General features: G+C 35.1%; 1 protein-coding gene across 3 annotated transcripts in view; it reads right to left on the bottom strand.

Annotated features, from left to right (window-relative positions):
* LOC137621500 (ral guanine nucleotide dissociation stimulator-like 1) overlaps window positions 1-22,259 on the bottom strand; it is a 43,998-nt gene that overhangs the window by 12,968 nt on the left and 8,771 nt on the right. For all 3 annotated transcript variants that reach the window (XM_068351851.1, XM_068351853.1, XM_068351852.1), the window contains exons 3-8: window positions 7,895-7,999; window positions 6,990-7,258; window positions 5,996-6,177; window positions 4,767-4,912; window positions 4,265-4,477; window positions 3,283-3,393 (exon numbers count right to left, since the gene is read on the bottom strand). In XM_068351851.1, the coding sequence (XP_068207952.1) occupies window positions 3,283-3,393; window positions 4,265-4,477; window positions 4,767-4,912; window positions 5,996-6,177; window positions 6,990-7,258; window positions 7,895-7,999 (1,026 nt within the window). The remainder of the gene's footprint in view (window positions 1-3,282; window positions 3,394-4,264; window positions 4,478-4,766; window positions 4,913-5,995; window positions 6,178-6,989; window positions 7,259-7,894; window positions 8,000-22,259) is intronic.

The following is a 22,259-nucleotide window of genomic DNA, read 5'->3' as shown; positions in this document are numbered from 1 at the left end:
TGAACTGTTAAAAACTGAACTGTCAACCACAACAGGAGCGTGAGGACATACAGCACTGGTGTATAAGTAGCAGACCAGAAGGCAACGTCATGTAACTGCATGACAGTTTGTGAGTTGGCAACAACCAGAGTTGTGTGGGGAAGCCTCAACTCCTGCCTGACTAGTTTGCTGCTGGCGAGTGGCGGTAACCACAGTGTGTTGCGGAGGCTGACACACCGTGTCAAAACACGGCAGCTTGTGGTAGCTCCCGCACGGCAACGGAGTGCTCTGTGTGTGGGAGTCATCATACATCTGGCAGGGTTGACTGTGCATGGGTGGAGGAGCTCTCACAACAAGAGTGTGAGAGCAGGAAGCCATGCCGGGCGCACAACCGTGGGAGGTGTAGGCCCACGGGTGCATCGTCAACCTTCTCCGCATTCGGAGTGTGGGAGCTGGCAACAACAAAAGCAGAGTGCTGGTGCGTGGGAGGGGCTGCGGTGGGTTGAGGAGCATGCGGTATGGTATGCAGAGCATGCTGTAAGGTATGCAGAGCATGCTGTAAGGTATGCAGAGCATGCTGTAAGGTATGCAGAGCATGCTGTAAGGTATGCAGAGCATGCTGTAAGGAATGCAGAGCATGCTGTAAGGAATGCAGAGCATGCTGTAAGGAATGCAGAGCATGCTGTAAGGTATGCAGAGCATGCTGTAAGGTATGCAGAGCATGCTGTAAGGTATGCAGAGCATGCTGCATGGGCTGCGGAGAAAGCCGCATAGTGCTGGAACCCGGCAGCTCTACAGAACCTTCCCACTGCTGATGCGGTAGCTCACGCATGTTAGCAGATGGTGCAGCAAGAACATGCGTCTGGCAGGGTGGACTGCGCATCGGTGGTGGAGCTCTCACAGGTGGAGGGTGGGAGCAGGCAGCCGCAGTATCTGCTGAGCGCACAACCTCGGCGGGTTGTAGGTTAACAGGCTGCATTGTCAACCTTCCAGCATGATACTCCTGCATGAAGGAGCAAGCTGAGACTGTATAGTCTGCAGCATGGACCACTAGGGTCTATGAAAGACAACAACAAACGGAGCTACTGTCCGTTGTGACTGAGGGTCTAAAACAGCTGGTGCGGCAACAGACGGAGTTACTGCCTGTTGCGGTACCACCTAGCCTCTCTTAGGAGGTGTGCAGTTGTCGTACTGCAGCGAGTCCGAACTGACCCAGTGGCTACACCTAGGCCGTTGGACTTGCGCGGAAGGGACCGACTTGCACTTAAAAGCTGCAAGATTTGGTCCATGGTTTCTGCGAGAAACCTCTTCCGCAGACGAGGAATAAATGGGCTCTCTCGTCTTTGTGTGGGTGGGGTGATCACGTCGGCAACGTGTGTAGATACACCCGAAACCACAGAGGGAAACGTCTGTTCGTCGATCAAGGCCTGAGGAACCCATAAGTCCTTCGACATTACTTCTCCCCTGGGCTTGGGAGCTTGTAAGAGGTATCGGACTAGGTGAACAACTGGCACGAACAGACGAACCCTCGAACGCAACACTGTAACACTTTGCGCATATCACTTTATCACTTTTGATTTTCTGTTTGCACTTATTTCACTGAACTCGAAACTTTAAGTGGTTTGTACCTGAAACACGCAATCCTATCCTTCATTAAAAGGTAGTAATTGCGAAAACAGTATTACAATGTAACAGAAAAACATAATGAAAGATAAAGAATTCAGTGGCTGGAAAAGAGACTAAACACTAGATCAAATAAACTACGTTTAAAATCTCTCACCGCATAAAGCCTGGGAACAAGAATAAAACTCTAGAAACGTTTTACCTTCTTCCCCTATATCGACTAGGGAGAAGAGCAAAAAAAAACGAGAACAACGTTACCCGCTTGAACGAAACGTTTATCCTCCTCTCTCTCCCTCCGTCTCTATCTCTCTCTCTCTCTCTCTTGACTTAGAACCTGAGAGATGAGCCCAATTATATATATCGTTAAAACATATTATTTGATAAAGGAAAAAAACTGAAAGGTTTCCCAAATAAAAAGTTCCTTTATAGAATTAAAACCATTTAAGCTAAGAAAGAATGAACGAAACGCTAGAATCGGTTTACTCTTACTGCAACGTGAAACCGTGAAATACTCTCTCTCTATCGTAACGATAGAGCGCAAGTTGAACGTTCTGAACGTCAACAACTGCGGAGACTAAACAAAACGTTAGTTCAACTTTGAAAACAGTACGAGACTTATCAAAGAAATTCTTTCAAAAACATTAAAATTAAAATAGCATAAATTCTTAACAGGAAAAACGATATGACGAGCTCAATGTTAATTAACTTCGGTTCCAAGTAAGGACCGCCTACTATTAGGAAAGGTCGCATATAAACAAACATAAAAAAAATAATTTTTATAAGTTTATAATAAAAGGAAAGTTAATCGAAGAGGCCTATAAATGGCGGAGAGATATAAAAAATGAAAGAGAGTCTATACTCTCTTCGACACCAACACTTCCGTCTAAGGGAAGGGTCGGCCATTTAAAAGTGAAAGAGAGTCCATACTCTCTTCGTCACCATAATTAAATCAAATTAATTCCAAAAGCTTGCTAAGCTAATGATAAAGCTTCCTGAATAGCGAAGGCTAAACTCTAGAGCAAATACATCACCAAATCGTGAACAATAACTCCAGAATCAACAGCGTATCCAAGTAGGTCTAGCCGGAGGCACGACAGAGGAAAAATTGAGTTCTTGTTGACAAGAAGTACTTGAGTACCTGCTCACAGATGGCGCTGTTGTGTACACCCCCACCTGTATAGCGATCGCTGGCGTATCCCGACCGTAGATTTCTGTCGGGCAACAGAGTTGACAGCTACATGATCATCGGGTAAGATTAATATTGAAAAATATAATTTATTGTCTGTTATTATTTCTTTACGTAACTTGACTATTACTTTCAACTTTCTGTCATTGATACAGTAATACCCCTCTTTATGTTGGTTTAACATACATCAGTTTCGACTTTTATGTCGCTCATCCTTAACAATTGAATACAAAAATAAGATCGACTTTATGCGGCTTTACCGGACCTTTCATCGGTTTCCGTATTGTACAATAATTTTAACTGCTGTACTTCACATGGAAGCATGTGCAATACATGTACTGTATAGGGAACATATAAGATAAGTCCCTTCATAGGGCAAAAAACCGATCAACATAAAAAGTCGACTTATATCGGAACTCTTTGAACCAATTAACACTGTAGGATGGAGTATTCCTGTATAACTATATACTTGAATCACATAAAACTTAAATCACCTTGTCCTTTATCACAGCTCCCCAAGTCTTCTTTAACCTATAAATTGGGTTGGACTGTAGGCCAGAAATGATTGCCTTGAGGGAGGAGAAATTCTTATGCATCCTTAATTCCTGTAAAAAATAAAGATACATTATAGAATATTTTTTTAATGTACATACTATGGTAAATTTATATACTATACTATATTTACTATATTAAAAAATGCTTAGGATGTCCAAATTTAATCCATAAAATAATACTATATAATAATGATTTAAGAAAGATAATAAACTATATGCCTTCATTTGATTTATATAGGTTTGAATTACAAAATTTTGGCTATATGGCTCAGTGCTGGAGATGAGGGCAGGTCATTCTACGCTGAGATGGAACTGGGAAAAATTAATGCAGTAGTCTGAAGTCTGATAAGCAAATAAGTTAAAGAGTTTGAAAGGTAATATGGAAGAAAGGAAGCAGAAATAGGGATAAAGTAGGACTAAAAATATTTTATCATCAATCCTTAGTAAAACAACACTCCTCAATCATCTACAATGCATGGAGCAGTCAGATTGTTTTCATATTTAAGCAAACTAATAACACCGATACTCAACTCATTTATAATACAATAGTGAATCATAAATCTTTGAGTGCCATCTCCTCACCAAATAATTTGGCACTTATGCTCCAGGTTTTTAATTGGGGGTGGGGGACATTTAGCTCAACTCATTCAAGTAGAAAAAATCTTAAATATGACTATAAAAAATTATCAAATGGCTGAATAAATTTCCTTTCCACTGTTATATAATTTAAAATATTTTGTAAAATTTTCATACATGTAGTTAATAAAAGAAAAGGGAAAACCTGGAGAGACCTGGACGTAAAATCAGACTTACGTAAGTCCAATGGCACTCTAAGGGTTAAAGCCCAACTATTATAGGCCTACCACTAATATGGAAAACTGTGTTGATAGTTCCCTAACAAAAGAAAACATCAGTCACCTACCTGAGCAATGTCAATCCATTTTACTATGAGTCTGGCTCTTTGTGATGGCTTGAGTTCTGTGTCAACGAGGATGGTGGACTGTACCCGAAAGCTTACTGCGTTGAATTGCTCAACTGTGGCTGCGACAGTAGCTGCAGAGTCCCCTCGACCCCGGTCACGACGAGACCAAACTGACCCTAGACACTGGTGAGCTATGACACTCTTGAAAAGAATCTGGTATAAAAAAAATTACCATTATTAGTAGAGGTACTATTCTCGAAAACAGTTACTGCTAAACTAAAGGTTAAATTTCAGATAACAATTACTACTGAATGTGAGGTAAAATTTCGGATAACCATTACTACGCTAAATATATTACCTTTTTATTTAATTGTACAAAGAGAAAAAAAATTCAGATTCTTGACACACCATTATACAAAATAAAGAAAATTTTGTAGGTTTGTTCAATACAGTATTTTTATTCAGTATCTCTTTCATCAATTTACTTATTATGTATTCTTACAGTGTCCATCCTAGTTAGCTGCTGGGCAAAAGTAGATTCAGAGATATCGAGGAATTCATAAGGCTGATGGTCACCATTCTTCATGGGGGAGGAGGAATGCACTCTTATCTCTTCGCAAGATAATATTCTCTCCAGCATGGGTGAGCCTGGGGAAAAATTATTATATTAAAAGATTGTTTCTGGAATACTTGTATACAAGAAAATTTCTACAGTACTGTATTGTATTGTTTGACTTTCTTCCAAATAAATTATGTCTGCCATAGTACTATTGTTATTGTTATTAGATTAAACAATAATTTATCTATAAATACCTTCACCTATTCTATATTTCATCATTAAAATGTTAGGAATGCATATCCTTAAAGTATACATTATAAATTCACTAAAAAAGTAAAACAGCAACAAATAATAGGACATGGGTCCTTTATAAAGGTACAGCAAACAAAAAATTAAAATGAGATGAAAATAATTTATGAATATAATTGTCTAAAGTTAATTATTGCATCATTTACTGTGGAGTCCTCTTTCTAAACCTAAATACTGTACTAGATTCCCACTAGCTCGCAACATCCAATATAAATTTCAATTATTACCGATGCCAACCAGGTTGAGATAAAATACAATAAGTATACCACAATAATACTAATGCTGTACAGTTTGCTCATTTATTTATTTCCATCAAATATTGCTGGGTCAGATATTACTTTACCTACAGTACAATTTGAAATTAATACGGAATCCAGTTATTAAAAAAAATAAGTTCTTTGACCTGGCAATTTTTCTATTATACAATTTTTAATGCAGCTATTTTAAATAATACACAGTAGATGTAATTTTCAAATAAATAACTTATCACATATTTCATGTAATAATTATTTTATTTAGTCCTACGGGTATAAGTAAATATACTTCAGGTACCATATATTTCCTTTCATTATGGCTGGCTTAATACAACTAATCTGTTTTTTTTTTTAATCACACAGAGAGCCAATGTTATTCCCACCGGATACCAAAGGCCATTTGCAATTTTCAGAAATGGTTAAAATACTGTACTAATGGCATCTGTTATTGCTAGTCTATGAGCCATTGGCATAATTCTGAAATGCGCTGCTATTTTCAGAAATGGTCAAAGGAAATAATGTACCAGTAGTATCCTCCATTCATATGCAATCATCCAGTATGATTAAACCTGAAAAGGTAAAAGCACCAAATGAAGAACGTCAAATTACCTTTGATATCTTCTTCCCTCCTCATTTTCTCCAGCTTGTACCCTACTTTGATGTGCAAGTCTGAGCCAGGGAGATGCACCTTCGTGAACTCCCTGAGTTGTTGCAGGCAGGAGAACATTGGGGGGTCTCGGAAGTCCTCTGGGTAAGCATCCAGCCATACTTGAAGGGTTAATCTTAGAGCTCTGTGAGTAAAGGGATGGATGTAAGATCGTTGTAATCAATGTGGCTCAAGGTATTAAGTGATTTTTTTTTAATTCTTAATAGTACACCTGTACTATAATTGTTTTCCTATTAAAGTACACCATGGTATAATTTTATCTATTCAATAGACAAAATACGTGTATAAATCACTTTAAATGTTTACAATTGGCAGTTAAAGTAAACACGTCAACTACTATAATATACTTTTCTCAAAGTATCTTGACGAAGTAAAATTATTTCTTTAATACTTTCTCAAGTTGCCAACATTCTATAATTGGAAATGAAAGTAACTGATTAATAGATGACAAATGTAATTATATATATATATATATATATATATATATATATATATATATATATATATATATATATATATATATATATATATATATATATATATATATATATATATATATATATATATGATAAATTTTTGCACATTTAAACGTGTTTCTTTCATATTTCAAATAAGCCATATATATTAATACATTTAATGTATTAATATATATGGCTTATTTGAAATATATATATATATATATATATATATATATATATATATATATATATATATATATATATATATATATATATATATATATATATATATATATATATATATAATATATATATATATATATATATATATATATATACATACATATATATATTCTAAGATTATGAAAAATGTAAATCTGTGATGAACTACTTTCCATCAGATTAAAGACTAAGTAAGAAATAATCAATTATAATAATGATTAAAATTAAATTCAAGAACTCCGCAAAGAAAACTTACTTTTTATGATCCTCACGAAGATGTTCTGGAACATTAATCTTATTACTACTTGAGTCGAGGGCGAGGTAGCGGTCGAGGATGAGATTGAGAACTTGTCTGGTGGAGGAGAAGGTGCGATAGGTGGCCAGGAAAACATTCACGAAGGTAGATTCGAGTTCCCCAGTGTCAGAGGCCAAGGATTCGATCAATTTCTCGAGGGTACCCGCCTTCAGAAACTTCACCCTCACTGTCTCCCACTCCAAGTGAGAGATTTCATCATCGTCAGACTCCTGAAAAACATTAATGAGTAAAATAAATAATATGGAACTTAAATAAAAAGTTATAAGTAATTCTCGCATTGCATTGTAAGCTTCCAGTGATGCTCCTTGCACTGTTGGGCTCTGAACTACTCTTTTTACTTAACGGTTTTCAAAATCTATTTTTAGTCATAAGTTTCTCATTCATGATCTGCTATTTTCGGAGATATTGTTGCTCATTCAAATATGTTACTTAATTGAAACGTATTCCACTTTCGGAAGATGCTAATAATTAAAATTCCATATGAACACTTTTTATCTATTCACATCCAGTTAATTTACTCATTAAAAATCTGTTAATGTAATACCGGTTTCAAATAATCTATTTCAAATTAAAAAAGTGAAGTATGTCAATGTCTATTCATTATTGTACTATCGTTGAACTTCAAGTGTACCTTTGGAGCATCTTCAAACAATGAACAATCATAAATAGCACCAGTAACTGACCTTGTAAACTTAACAATGAAGGAATAAAGCCAAAAATGAATGATTAAAAGTACTAAGTCAATTTAAACATTGCTAAAAAGGCTAATTTTGTAGAATTACAGTAAGATATGCAACTAAGAAGTTCTTAGCATACAGACCCTGTACCTCACTTTCTTTTCTCACCTGAGTGATGCTTCTGGAAGGATGGTGATAACGGACTTTCTTCAGGTACACGGTATAAATGGCGCCTTCGCATTTTTCCTCGCCCCACAGTCGCCATGTTGGCGCCTGAAATGAAGAGATTAACGTTAGCAAACAATCCTCAATATTCTTAGATGATGCTAAGTAGATTTGCGTTATCTTAAAGATAACGTTCAGTAATTTTAAAGTTCCATTTCTAGAAGGAAATGGAATTTATCGTCTAATATTTACAAAAACAAACCAATTATCGATCTTAATATACATTATAAAATAATAAATTGCATTATTACTGGTTACTATCCCTGTTATATACCACCAACAACTATTGTATAAAAACATTTTTACCCGACCATGTCTCGTAAGACCAGCTACAAATATCTTCAACAATAACATTGTAAAATGAAAAAAAATCAAGGTCATTTAAATATTTATTTAAATGACCTTGAATAGATAACTAAAGGTTTTACAACAACATACTCTTTGTATTTTTTTTGACAAGTCATTACATTTTCTTTAAACTGGTTATGTTCATTGGGTCACAGTACTAAGTAAACCTGAATAACTAAAACAAGGATTTAAATCCATATAAACAGGGGAGAAGTACAATGAAAATGGGCAAATCCCTTCTGTATTAAAATTCAAATATCTCGTGTTTAGGGATGGTGGTGGGAATGAAACTTTTGAATAAAAGCTCCATGAACCCAAATCCCATCATTAACTTGCAATATGAAACGAGGAGCTGAAGGACTTTGCCGATAAATTTCAGCTGTCTGTTGCTGATAAATTAGGTGGGACTTATACTCGAGGGGACTTGCTTCATGAGAAGCCTTCATCCGCATCAGGTATTTCCTTAGAGGGTTAATTTTTTCTTTTTTTTCGTGTAAAAATATTTCCTAATTTCGTTCCAAAATCTTAGCTATGCTTAAACGACAAAAGTATTCGTATCCTTCTAATTGATTTTTAACCAACACCCTTCTCAATTTCCCTGACTTATTGTCTTCCATTCCCTATTCTAATGTATCTCTTTTCTCTCCGTGACGTCTCTCTTTCCCTGCACTAATGTCTATTTTTCAGCCTTGATGTCTCTTTCTCTGCCACAATGTCTCTCTTTTTTTCGCCTTGATGTCTCTTCCCCTGTCCTATTGTGTATCTTTCCGCCTTGGCGTCTCTCTTTCTCTGTACTAATGTCTCTTTTCTCGTCTTGATGTCTCTTTCCCTACCTTAATGTCTCTTTTTTTCCGCTTTCATGTCTCTCTTTCCCTGTCCTAATGTCTCTTTTCCCGCTTTGATGTCTCTTTCCCTACCATAATGTCACTTTTTTCCGCCTTGATGTCTCTTTCCCTGTCCTAATGTCTCTTTTTTCCGCCTTGATGTCTCTCTTTCCCTATCCTAATGTTTCTCTTTTCCCGCCTTGATGTCTCTCCTTCCATGTTCTAATGTCTCCCTTTTTCTGCCTCGATGTCTCTTTTTCTCTGTCCTAATATGTCTCCTTGTTTCTGCCTTGATGTCTCTTTCCCTGTCCTAATGTCTCTTTTTCGGCCTTGATGTCTCTCCTGTCCTAATGTGTCTCTTTTTCTCCCTTGATGTTTCTCTGTCCCTGTCCTTATATGTCTCTCTTTCCCTCATTCGGTAAAGAGAGGTCAGTAAGATCAAGCAAGGAGCGACAGTCTTAGGCAACTACCGCCAAAAGGCCTTCCCCCCCCCCCCCCCCCAACATCATGAGCTTTAGCAATTTCAACAAACGCGACCTCATCTTTGATCTCGTCTGTCTGGCGACTAATGTTCATAGTAAGCATCTCCGATTTGGCTGAGCACACAGGAATACATGGAGCTTACAAGTTACTGTGAACTAAGCATTAATATTGGTTGATTAAAGCAAAATAAAATCTACATGTGGATTGGGTTTTAATTTAGAGAAACATGAAGAAGGAAATGTTTGATTTACAAACATTTTTTTTTTAAAGTTTAAACTAAAATGATACTAAAAGTACCTGCATAATTACCTATTACCTACCATTGAAATTCAGCGATATACATTCGATGTATACATGAATATGAGAGAAAAACAATGATCCCGGTTTCAAGGGGAAATCTAAATGAAAAATAATAAGCAAAATAATAACAATCTACTGATGCATATAATCACTAGAATATGCGTTGATGCTGCAATAAGTATACGTATATGTCAAAGGTTACATTTCGATATAAATTCAAGTCCTTAACTCACAGTTCAGATTATCAAAACTAATGGGGTGAAGCCCGTGTCAGGAGCCATCGAATGAAAACAAAATATTTACTTAGAGTGTAACTCTCAATGTATGTTTTAAATGTCAAGACTTCTTGACTCTCTCATAAGAAAAAAAATGGTATGAGAGCATACATAGAAGTCTGGATTAATCTTAGCAACTGATATGAAGTTCGTTCGTTTATTTGGAATAATTTCTAGCTATGAATGTTTAATGACCCAAGATATTATTAATGTAATTATTATTGTATTATTATTAATATGGGTAAAGGGTTTCAGAGAGCAAACGTGGAACTCTGGAGTGAACAATTAATATTTTTTTTATTTTTTCTATTTATGATAAAGGTTCCTTGATAACTGCTAAACTTTCGCCGTGTGAGTGACGCGTGACATTCTACCTCCATGTGTCTAAATACAGCCTAAAGATAGTTTCTAAATTAAGTTACCAGATAAAACCTTGTTATACCTATAATCTAATTGTCAAAGAGAAACCATTCTTAAACAAATCAAGAATGTCTTAGGTGGCAAACAAAGGCAGAATGAGAATATCATCACACACACACACACACACACACACATATATATATATATATATATATATATATATATATATATATATATATATATATATATTACACATATATATGTATATATATATATATATATATATATATATATATATATATATATATTACACACACATATATATATATATATATATATATATATATATATATATATATATAATATGTATAATGGCCAACTGTAAAAAAAATTCTAAATTTGCAATGAGTCTCTTTTTACTAATGCCCCATAGACGATGAAATTTCATTTGTCTAAGTAATATTAAAAGCTGCCTTCACATTAGGCTATTGGCGTATGAAAACATCGACGTCACAAATATTGCATATAAAAGTTATACCGTCTACGAACTCCTTAGAGGCAAACTTCTCTTCACTGTTCTAAGACAAATATTACTTGTTCTCAACAGACTTTGGTAAGATAAAAGTAAGCTTTAACAGTAAAAAAGAAAAAAAAAAGGTACTAAGCATTCAGTTTTCGGCGAAAAAACAATTGCGTAAACAAACATAATAAATGTTACAAGAACGACAAAACGACGAGGTTGATCTCCCGCGTGGGTGTGAGGACAAGGGGTGAAAATGTCACTGCGAAAGTACGATGTATTCCAACAAAGCAGACTAAACAGCGGATTCCAAGTGAGTGACAAATGCAGTATGCTTAAGCATTAATCCTTCTTGGCTGCAACATTTGTCAACGACCTGTGCACTCACAAAGTTCGAGGTTTCGTTGGTGGTAGAAGAGACTCTTTAGCTTTGGTATGCAGCTCTTCTAGGAGAACACTCCAAAATCAAACCATTGTTCTCTAGTCTTGGGTAGTGCCACAACCTCTGTACCATGGTCTTCCACTGTCTTGGGTTAGAGTTGTCTTGCTTGAGGGTACACTCGGGCACACACTCCTATCTCATTTCTCTTCCTCTTTTGTTAAAATTTTTGTAGTTTATATAGGAGATATTTATAGTTGTTACTCTTTTTAAAATATTTTATTTTCCTTTTTTCCTTTCCTCACTGAGCTATTTTCCCTGTTGGAGCCCTTGGGCTTATAGCATCCTGCTTTTACTTTTCCAACTATGGTTGTGGCTTAGCAATTAATAATAATAACAATAATAATAATAATAATAATGCGCTTACTAGTTGGTTGGTTCAGATTCGTTGTAACTCAAGTGCAGAACACGACCTCTTACAGCTAAAATACTACATAAAAACTGCTAATCAAAAGTAGTTATCAGTTCGACATACGTTTACCGTCATTTTCAGTTTCAAGTGTATCTAAAAGACATTCATAGGAAACAAAATATTAAAAATTTCCACTTTTATCAGTCAATTGATTTCTAAGAAACCATGATTTTTTTAGAAACCTTCCTGACATAATTTACATGTTGATTTTTAAAAAAAACCTTCCTATTATGACATATATGTGACTAATATTGACAATTTTTTTTAAAGTGAACATTAATGTCGCATCACATTTGATTACACACAACTTCTTAAAAGCATACCCCATATACAAATAAAACTATTAGGAGCAGCATCAACAATAAATATGATGTTTTAGGTAAAATATATTTATGTATTATCATTGCGGATCGCAGCCAATGAAGAAAGAAACTATCTCTCTCTCTCTCTCTCTCTCTCTCTCTCTCTCTCTCTCTCTCTCTCTCTCTCTCTCTCTCTCTCTCTCTCTCTCTCTCTCTCTCTCTCCACTTATAAAACAGATCTAATAAATCATTTCCTGGCGACGTCTACTCTACTCGCAATCCATAATGGAAAATAACGGGTTCTCAACTTTAAAAGAAGAGAGTTAAGCGCAAGGTCATTGGCATCACTTCGTAAAATGAAAATTTACTGAAACTTGCAAGACCCCGTTATTATCATTATCATTATTATTATTATTAATACTTGCTACTACGCTATAACCCTAGTTGGGATAGCTGGATGCTCTAAGCCCAAGGGCTCCAACAAGGAAAAAAGCCCAGTGAGGAAAGGAAAAAAAGAAAAAAAAGTTTAAAAACAATAATAACATTAAAATATATCTCATATATCAACTATAAAAACGTGAAAATAAGAAGAGGATAAAAAGAAAGGGCGATCCAATGTAGTACTGTAGGCCAGTCAAAAGACCCAATAACTGTCTAGCGGTAGTATCTCAACGGGTGGCTGGTGCCTTGGCCAACCTACTACCTAAAACGGCAGTGGGTGACAATAAAGTGAATATTAACAGATATAAAAGTCTGTAATAGTGGCAATACCAGATTCAATCGGTGTCCAAAAAAAACAAAAAGTTTAACAGTTTTCAATTTACCAAAGTTGCTACCTAAGTACAGATATATTTTCAGAACAAGAGATTCTGTCTCCAATGAGTACTCAATTTGACAGGAAAATAAAAATAGGAAGTACCAATCAGCCGTAGTAACAAACTTTGCCAAAAGGTGAATTAGAACGGCTTAAATGTCTGGCGTTGGTCTACTATGAGCCTTTGCTTAGATACAACCAACTGGCGCCACACTACATCTATAGCACTGGACACATCCAGTTTTATTAACCTGAACCGCCCTCGATCGTAAACCAGCACTGCACTCTTCTCTTTATCTCTCTTGGGACTCGTTACGCAGAATAATAGAACACACAAAACGCTAGAAAATAATTTGCAATTTTTGTTCTTCGTACAAAGTTATCATCACACGCATACACGCGAGCCGCGACTACTCTAAAGGTGTTAATAAGAATTAGCATTCCATTTCGTTGTTCAAATAGAGACGTCACATCAGTGATCGATTTCATGCAAGTGCATAAGTAAGGCGCCAGATTCACCAACACAGCTGTCATTTACGACCAAAGGCAGCACAAGATTTGCACATTCCTTTCTTAGTAACGTGGGACTGTAAGATCCTACAAAATAACTTCTGCATGGCTGAGGGAATTTGGAACAAGACACCCATGGGAAAGTGATCCAAGATGGCGACACGTAGACGGCAGAGGCAAAAGTTGTTGAAAACGGCGCCTTTAGCGAGTTTTTTCATTCTCAGAAAAATACAAAAGACCGAACAAAAAGAGAGAAGGGCCCGGGGGGGGGGGGGGTCACTATTAATTGGAGAAAGTATAAATTAATTATATGTCTTATCAATACACAAATAGACTTGAAAATTAAACATGATGTTCCTGTTGCCGCCAGAGAAAGGAATTCCTTTGCTGTAAGTTTTAAATGACAGACCGTTAGACTCGCCGTAACCGTCCCTGAGCTAAGAACAAAAGACCTTCGGCGTCAACTACTGCTATCATCAGCAATATAAAAAAGCGCCCGACAGAGAGATAAAAAATAATGCAAGAAGTTAGACACCCAGTATAATGTTCCATGCGATCGGTTTACATTATACAAAAGAAAATAAAAAGTTGTCATACGTCTGGGTACAAATACTGCAAACATATTTCAATTGACCTTCCATTCATTGGACATCTATGTTATAATGAACAAATATAAAAACGACTTGCAAAAATTAAAACAAATATACGTATCTCAATTTACAAGTTATAATATACAATTTCACACAAACACACACATCCATGTATCATCATCAGCCCACTAGTTCACTGCAGGACAACGGCCTCAGACATGTCCTTCCACACGCATCTGTTAATGGCATTACTATACCAGTCTATCCCTGCAAATTCGCTTAATTCGTCAATCTATCGTCTTTTCTTCCTTCCACTGCTTCTTTGGCAATTTCTCGGGACCCATTCTGTAGTCTTAAGTTCATATGTCATTCTCATTATTATGTCCTGCCTATGTCCATTTCTTTTTTTCTTTCACGTTGTTAGAATATCCTCTACTTTCATTGGCTCTCTTATACATTGCTGCTCTTTTTCTGTCTCTTAGTGTTATTTCCATCATTATTCTTTCCATAGCTCTTTGGGTTGTAACTAGCTTATGTTCTAAGGCTTTAGGGAGGCTCCGAGTGAGTTAATACTTGTAGGACCATCTTATCAAATACATTTCTGTTTAGAGAAAGTGGTATTTTAATTTTCATAACCTCATTTTTTTTTACCAAATGCTCTCCATCCCATGCTTATCCTTCTTTTAATTTCTGTCTCGAGACCTAGGAAAACATTTACTGTGTGTCGTAAGTACGCATGGTCATTAACAATCTCGAGGCTCATTCATGTTATACATACACGTATGTATGTATATATATATATATATATATATATATATATATATATATATATATATATATATATATATATATATATATATATATATATATATATATATATATATATATATATATATATATACACAAACACACACACACACACACATATATATATATATATATATATATATATATATATATATATATATATATATACACACACACAATATCGATTATTCCCGAGTACTTTACACTTGAAGAAAATTATATCTATGAAGCAGTTGTCAAAGAATGCAAGACACGATAAATATTAAAATCACCGTCAATGGGTTTTCTGAGATAAGGAAAATGTACATTAATTAGAAACCAGTAAAAATAAACTTCATCTCTACATTTCTACCAACAATTATAGAATCTGATAGATTTACCAGTACATATGCAAGAACCTGACCAACTAGATCACGGTACTTAGAAGTCGTAGATCATATTTTTTATTTTTGCCCAAAAACTTTAATTCCGCCAGGCCATATACATAACAATAATGAAAGGTATTACCGAAAGGAATCGCCATTTATGAGCTCGTTCTGCTCTATTTATGACGTCCATTTTTAGGTCCAAGCAGTTCAACTCCCGAATAATGGGATGCAAACATGACAAAGGCTGGCGTTTATCCCACAGACGGGATGCGTAAATACGCACACAAAAGAGGCCCAGTAAATGGAGATTTTCTGCGGGTTACGAATATCAAAATATACAAGAATAGGAATAAAAAAAAATCATGTTAAAGGATGAATTTAAATTCTTACGTCATCACTGGTGTAAGATTTCCAAGAGGCAGGAAAATATTAACATTGCATGTTGACTTATATTACGTATTATTAAATATAACAATATTCTATTACAAACACCATATATGGAAAGTGAAAATCGATAGAAAAGAGTATTTAAAAATAAAGATGGAAACAAAGAGAAAATAAAAAAAAAACACCAGATATTACATATAAAAATATAAATAAAACAAAAACAAAAGGGAGACTGACGCTTTTAATTAGTAAACTAAGCCTCACGCCAACCATTTTCATATGCTTCATTAGACTAATGGTGTAACATTACAATCCTGAGGCACTTAATTAAATAGATTCCACTCGTCAAACGAATCTGGAGATTCGTATATAATTGCGTTAAGATGTACCTCACTGCCCTGAAGTGTCTCGGGTGAACGAGATTATAACCTTGATATGAAACTGCACAGGAAAAATATGACTATTATATTTTTGTTTGGAAATAAAAACTATTATTAACTGCTGATTCATAATACTATTTAGGGTTACTATTAACTAAGGAATTGATTAATTAAATGAAGATGGTCAAAGCTAACTGCATTGTGAAAATATTGCATAGAGAAAAATGATGGGGGCCATCAATGCTTAACAAAAGTAACACTCGCTATGACCTAGAAAAAATAATCCAATACACCTACATGTACAAAAACTGTGTTTAAAAATTAAATACTGTGTATTGATACAACAACACTGCTTTCATAAACGGCTTAAGCAAAAGAAGAAAGTAGTATTTTTCAGTTACGATACAATCGACTATTAAATCTAAGCTGACGCTAACCAGGTGTTAAAATATCAAAGGTTAAAGACGAAGCAAATAAGTAAAATATAAGATAAATTATAATAAAAAAGAAATGTATTTGAGCCGATGAATGGGTGGAGCAGCTTTGGGTCAAGGTAGGAGGGGGGTGTCACGGCATTCCAAGAATAAGGATGATTTAATTGATCTTGCTTGACGTGGCTGAAGTAAGCGGGGGGAGAGAGAGAGAGAGAGAGAGAGAGAGAGAGAGAGAGAGAGAGAGAGAGAGTGCACTTCCCAGAAGCTCCCAGTATTCTTTGTTTGATATGGAAAATATCACGTAACTTTGCGCTTGTGGAGCAAGGGTGACCGCCTAGGCATGCAAGCCACGGTAGTTTTATTCTTACATGTAAGTGTAAGGTGTTAAAATACACATGCACAAAGTTGCAAACCAGCACACACATACATACACATCATATATATATATATATATATATATATATATATATATATATATATATATATATATATATATATATATATATATATATATATATATATATATATATATATATATATATATATATATATATATATATATATATATATAGTGTGTGTGTGTGTCAATGTGTCATAATACATATTTAGACTAACAAAAAAATAAGTTGACTTTATATACAATCTTATATTGTAGATGTTGAAAATAATAGGAAATCGATTGTGTTTAGGGCTTCGTTAACTACCGAAAAATATTTGTATTAATAAAGATAATATAAGTTAATTGGATTCGGAAAAAAATACATATATTTGTGCATACTTATACTCGTTATCATCGAAAGCAAAACTGCATGAATACAAGTATGCAAAATATTATGCACAGTTCAAAGAGGCAGTAAGAGTTCCTTTTTATGTAAATATGACGTAATTAGGCACATTTAAAAGTTGATATGTACTCAAGTTGATAACATCCCACAAGTCTTTCATTTGTTTTTCTTTCTTCATTTCTGTTATTACCCGCGATGAAGATCAACTACAGTCATAAACGAACACATTTTAACAGCAAGCAATACAATCTACATAAACGCGAACGCATTCAATAGCAACAGTAAAAACAGCAGCTGATGTTGACAAAAAAATCACATAAACCAACACATTACGTACAACAGGAGAGGAGCAGTAACATCATCTGTAAAAAAAAAAAATAAAAAAAAAAAAAAAAAAAAGGAAAGAAAAAACCCAACACCTCCCCCACTCCCCCACCTCGCCTTCAACTGACAACTAACCAACCCTAGGCAGAGTCAACCAATCCCCCCACCCCCCAAACCCCCAATACCCCTCTCAACACCAAACACCCAGCCTCCCCTTCAGCTCAATTCGATCATCTTACATAACCTTCCTGTTCAAGCGAGCATCTATTCAAGTCACTTGGGGACAATGAAATAAAAATGTAAGTGGGGATGGGGGGTGGCTTAGGGGCAGGGGGGGGGGGGCGATAGGGAAAACATGATGCAGCTGAGGAGGAATGATTCCATGCAAGTGTTTTCATGAATGATAAAATGGCGCACTTATGATCTGCAATAAATGATGATTAAATGATACTCTCGGATTTGGAACGAAGTGTGCAGTCGTTCTCAAGGGAGCGTGTCTCCAAAAGGACGTTCTTATTGTCCGTCAGACAACTTAATCGCTTCTTCATCTACCCACTTTTGAGGGCATTTATCTGATTGATAAATGGTTTTTAAAGTCAATTTATCATTTAAAGGAGCATATTCGTTTAATCGTCAAGGAAAGTAAAACCAATGAGCCTGATTATTTAGAATCTAACAATATCCCATTTTATGATTTCTTAATATTTCTATTTCATTATGTGTTTTTACTTTATTATTATCATCATTGTAAATAGAATAATTTTAGTAAACTTAATTGAGTAAAATAATATAGATAGTAAACGATTGTAAAGTATTGTTAAAATCACACATGGGTGAAATTAATTGAAGATGATAATGTTGGGAGGAACAATGTTGAGGAATAGTACCGTAGCAATACTGGAGGAGAAGAGCAATGATGGGCTAAAGGCAAAGGTTTGAGAAGATGAACATTGCTGGGGAAAAGGACGAAGATGATGAACACTGCTGGGGAAAAGGACAAAGATGATGAAAAGTAATGATGGAGAAGCAAGAAGTGTTGATGAAAAAGAAACAATGACGAGAAAAAAACAATGAAGAAAAAGCAAAATTCGAGAAGAATAAGAGCAATGGCGAGAAAGAAAGACAAATTTGGGAGAAAAGGAAAACTGTTGGAGAAGACGAGCACAAGTAAAGTTTAAAGGAAGATTAGCAATGTTGATGGAGAGTAGTGTAACGTTTGAGAGTAGAACAAGGTAATGAGGAACGCGCAGGAAATGGGCGGTTACTCGGTTACTCGTTGGGGAGGAAAACCTGTGGGACTTGGGCGTGGCCAGGGACAACATTCTACACTGAACATAGTTTTTCTCTCTGGATATTGCATGCCATGCATTCACATAATTATGTAAACATAGGTATTTATATATATATATATATATATATATATATATATATATATATATATATATATATATATATATGTGTGTGTGTGTGTGTGTGTGTGTGTGTATGCATGGATATATACACACATTCTACTACTACTACTACTACTATTTTAGATTATTAAAATAATAACATTAACTATGATGAATCGTTTTGACGAATAATAAAATCAGGAACAAATGTAAAACATTAACTTTCAAATAAATACATATTAGTCACAATAAACAGCCAAAACAGTTCTTCTTGATAACACTATCATCTTCAGCAATTGCAACAACCTTCGTAACAAGAAGCTGCAGGAACTGACGGATGAATTTTCCAAGGAAAACTAGTAAGCTAAACAGATAACCTGTTCTAATCTATCTTTGATTCTTCTATTCGTGTTCCTGAACACTAGAATTGCTATTTTCCTATTCAATTTACCAACAGATGCTACTGTTTGATATAAGGTTAAATTGCAACACTCAAAGTAATATTGTTTTAATTTCCTTTCATTACTAGCCATTCCCTGGCGTCATTTGAGTTGCCATTTCCTTCTCTGTTACAGATCAAAATGTAGTGTTGTTCATTCAAAAAAAAAAAATGTTAAATATCAAAAAATTAAAAAAAAATGTTAAATAATAACAAGCGAGTACTTAACTTATTTTTATTAGCAACCTGTACTTGCGCTGCTATTAAAAAATAAAAATAAAAAGTTTACAATTTTTTCATTTATAACTCTTCCAACCTAGATAAAGTAAGCAAGGTCATCCAAGTTATAGTGCTAATAAGATGAAATTCCTTGAAATTGAATGTAAATATTACAAAACTTATCAATATCTAAATAATATTTACGATTTCATAAGCGTATTTTGTGATGCAAGTCAAAATAACTACGATATCTCCACCGTCCTAAACATTCGACCCCCTCCACCCACTCTCCACCTCCAACCAGAGTGCTCGGTGGTACCTTCAACCAAATCCCCACCCCACCATCAGCGGGAGCCGTCCAATGCCACCTCCAATCCGAGCACCTGTTGCTTAGCGTAAACAAATACCTTTCTCCAACTGGCGCTTACAACAGCTGTCTATGGGATATCCAAACAAGGCTTGCTCAGTAAAAAAAATTTCAACTGTTACTGGCGTTTGAGGGCCTCAAGTGTTATAAAACAGCAGTAGGTTTGCGCTTATTCATAGATTTATTGACATAAGTAATTAGCATCACTACAACATCGGTCATTGACTCCGAAATTAACTTCAGTTGTTGGAATCTGTTTCGGGGTTATTAAGCGATAATTGTAAGATGCCAGATACTTATATTATTAAATCAAAGTAGTGAATTATTCCTGTGTATAAAGCACAAAGGGTAGAATATCTGGCATCTCAGCTAAACTGTCCTCATTTATAAAAATAGAAAACTATTTATTATCTACAAAATATAAGTAAAGGCGATACCACATTACTTGTCATAAAAGCAGAGGCTGCAGTAAGATTAAATGACAAACAATTCTGGGTAAATGACACATCCTTTGCGAAGAGGAATCATACCAATTGGCACCACAGATTCTAGGAAATTTCTACCCCAAGAGAACAAAGCCTCAAGATGACGAAATAACACCGAAATATGCTATGGTGGCAGTCATGTGTGAGCGTTGAATTCTTTTTAAAGGTTAATTAAATCTTTGCTTTAAAACGTTCGCAGCGTAGTTATTATTTCAGTTTCTCAAAGCAAGGACTTTACGTTATTTTGTTCACTATTACTACCAACAACAACAACAATAGATTATATAAAAAACAGTAGTTTTTCAATATAATTTCTTTAGTTTTTTCCTTCTTACAGTATTTCATTTCGACTTATGAAATAAACGACTGACTGCGTGGTTAACAGTTAGAAAGAACACTGACCATTTAACCAATAAGTTTCAAAAAGAATCTATTAATTAAACTACCTAAAAAAATTTTTACCTGTAATGGTAATCAAAATTTTGTTTTATTTTAAGACGTGATCAATATTATGTTACATGAGATCGGTTCGGTATAATAATTCGGTCCAGAGGTCGACACTAATCTTTTTATTCTCTCAAAGTCCTTACCACCTTGCTGTACCGAGGCATAACCCAATAAAGATATTCTTTCACACCCGTTGCAATAAATGACCTTCAATGCGACAACAGTGCCAGTCTCGGTTACAAAATACAACCATTTGAGACATCTCTAGTGGCAGTTTTGTCTATGACGCAGAGGGTAGATGTCTGCGGAGATTGAAATCAGCTGCAGAGGTTTGTCATATGCAGAACGTTCGTCTCAACCACATTTTATTATCATCACCATCATCATCTCCGCCTATTGACGCAAACGGCCTCCACAACATTTTAGTATAATCAATATAATTATAAGGAGCCATGGAAAAAATACGGACGCCCAGATGTTAAACATTTACCTTGCATTGCATACAATTAATAGAAATCTTATTATTTCAAAATACATTTCTTAACCATATAATTCTATTCATCAAATCGTCTAAATCATTTCCTAGCCATAAAAATATGCCCTATGATACATCTGTGTGTTTTACGCTTTATTCACGGATTTCAATACGAATGAATGCAAACAAGTGATTGTAAAATTTTCCTTTATTTCTATAAAAAAAAATAGTCTGTCGTGCTTAGTGCATGCAACCAACCTTTAGATTATTATTTGGATTAATATTATGAATTAGTTTAACAAGAACACTCGGTTTCATTTCTAGATTTTCTTGGGTTACCCCCAAAGGATTTGCTCTTAAAGAACAGGGGTAATTTGCATCTTAATGAAGTTGGACCGCCAAGTAGGGCATGACCAAAAGAAAAGAATAAAAAGAATGCAAAAAGCAATGCAGCCGGGGCATCAGGAGGTGACTTTGCAAAGAACCTTAAGAAGAATGCACAGTGTGTCACGCAAGAACACTATAAGGGACGCCCCTTCTGGGAAAATCAAATATGTAAACGAAGAAATATTTACGTTTTGGTTATCTGAATTGGAATTATTGTGAAACATATCCATGACCCAATGCTCCTTGCAACGAACTACTAAATTATGTTGCAGGTTTCGTAAAATTTTACTTTATTTTCACTTGTTCAGACGGCTTGGGACTGGCACACTCGAACAATTTTGAGAATGATAACATCTGATAAAATAGCATTTGACTTGGAATTCATGACCTTTGGCCTAATTACCAAACGTCAGATGAACAAAGCAAAATCAGCCTT

The sequence above is a fragment of the Palaemon carinicauda genome, chromosome 28 (assembly GCF_036898095.1).
Source record: "Palaemon carinicauda isolate YSFRI2023 chromosome 28, ASM3689809v2, whole genome shotgun sequence".
Lineage (NCBI taxonomy): Eukaryota > Metazoa > Arthropoda > Malacostraca > Decapoda > Palaemonidae > Palaemon > Palaemon carinicauda.
This window is presented reverse-complemented; position numbering and strand designations above follow the sequence as displayed.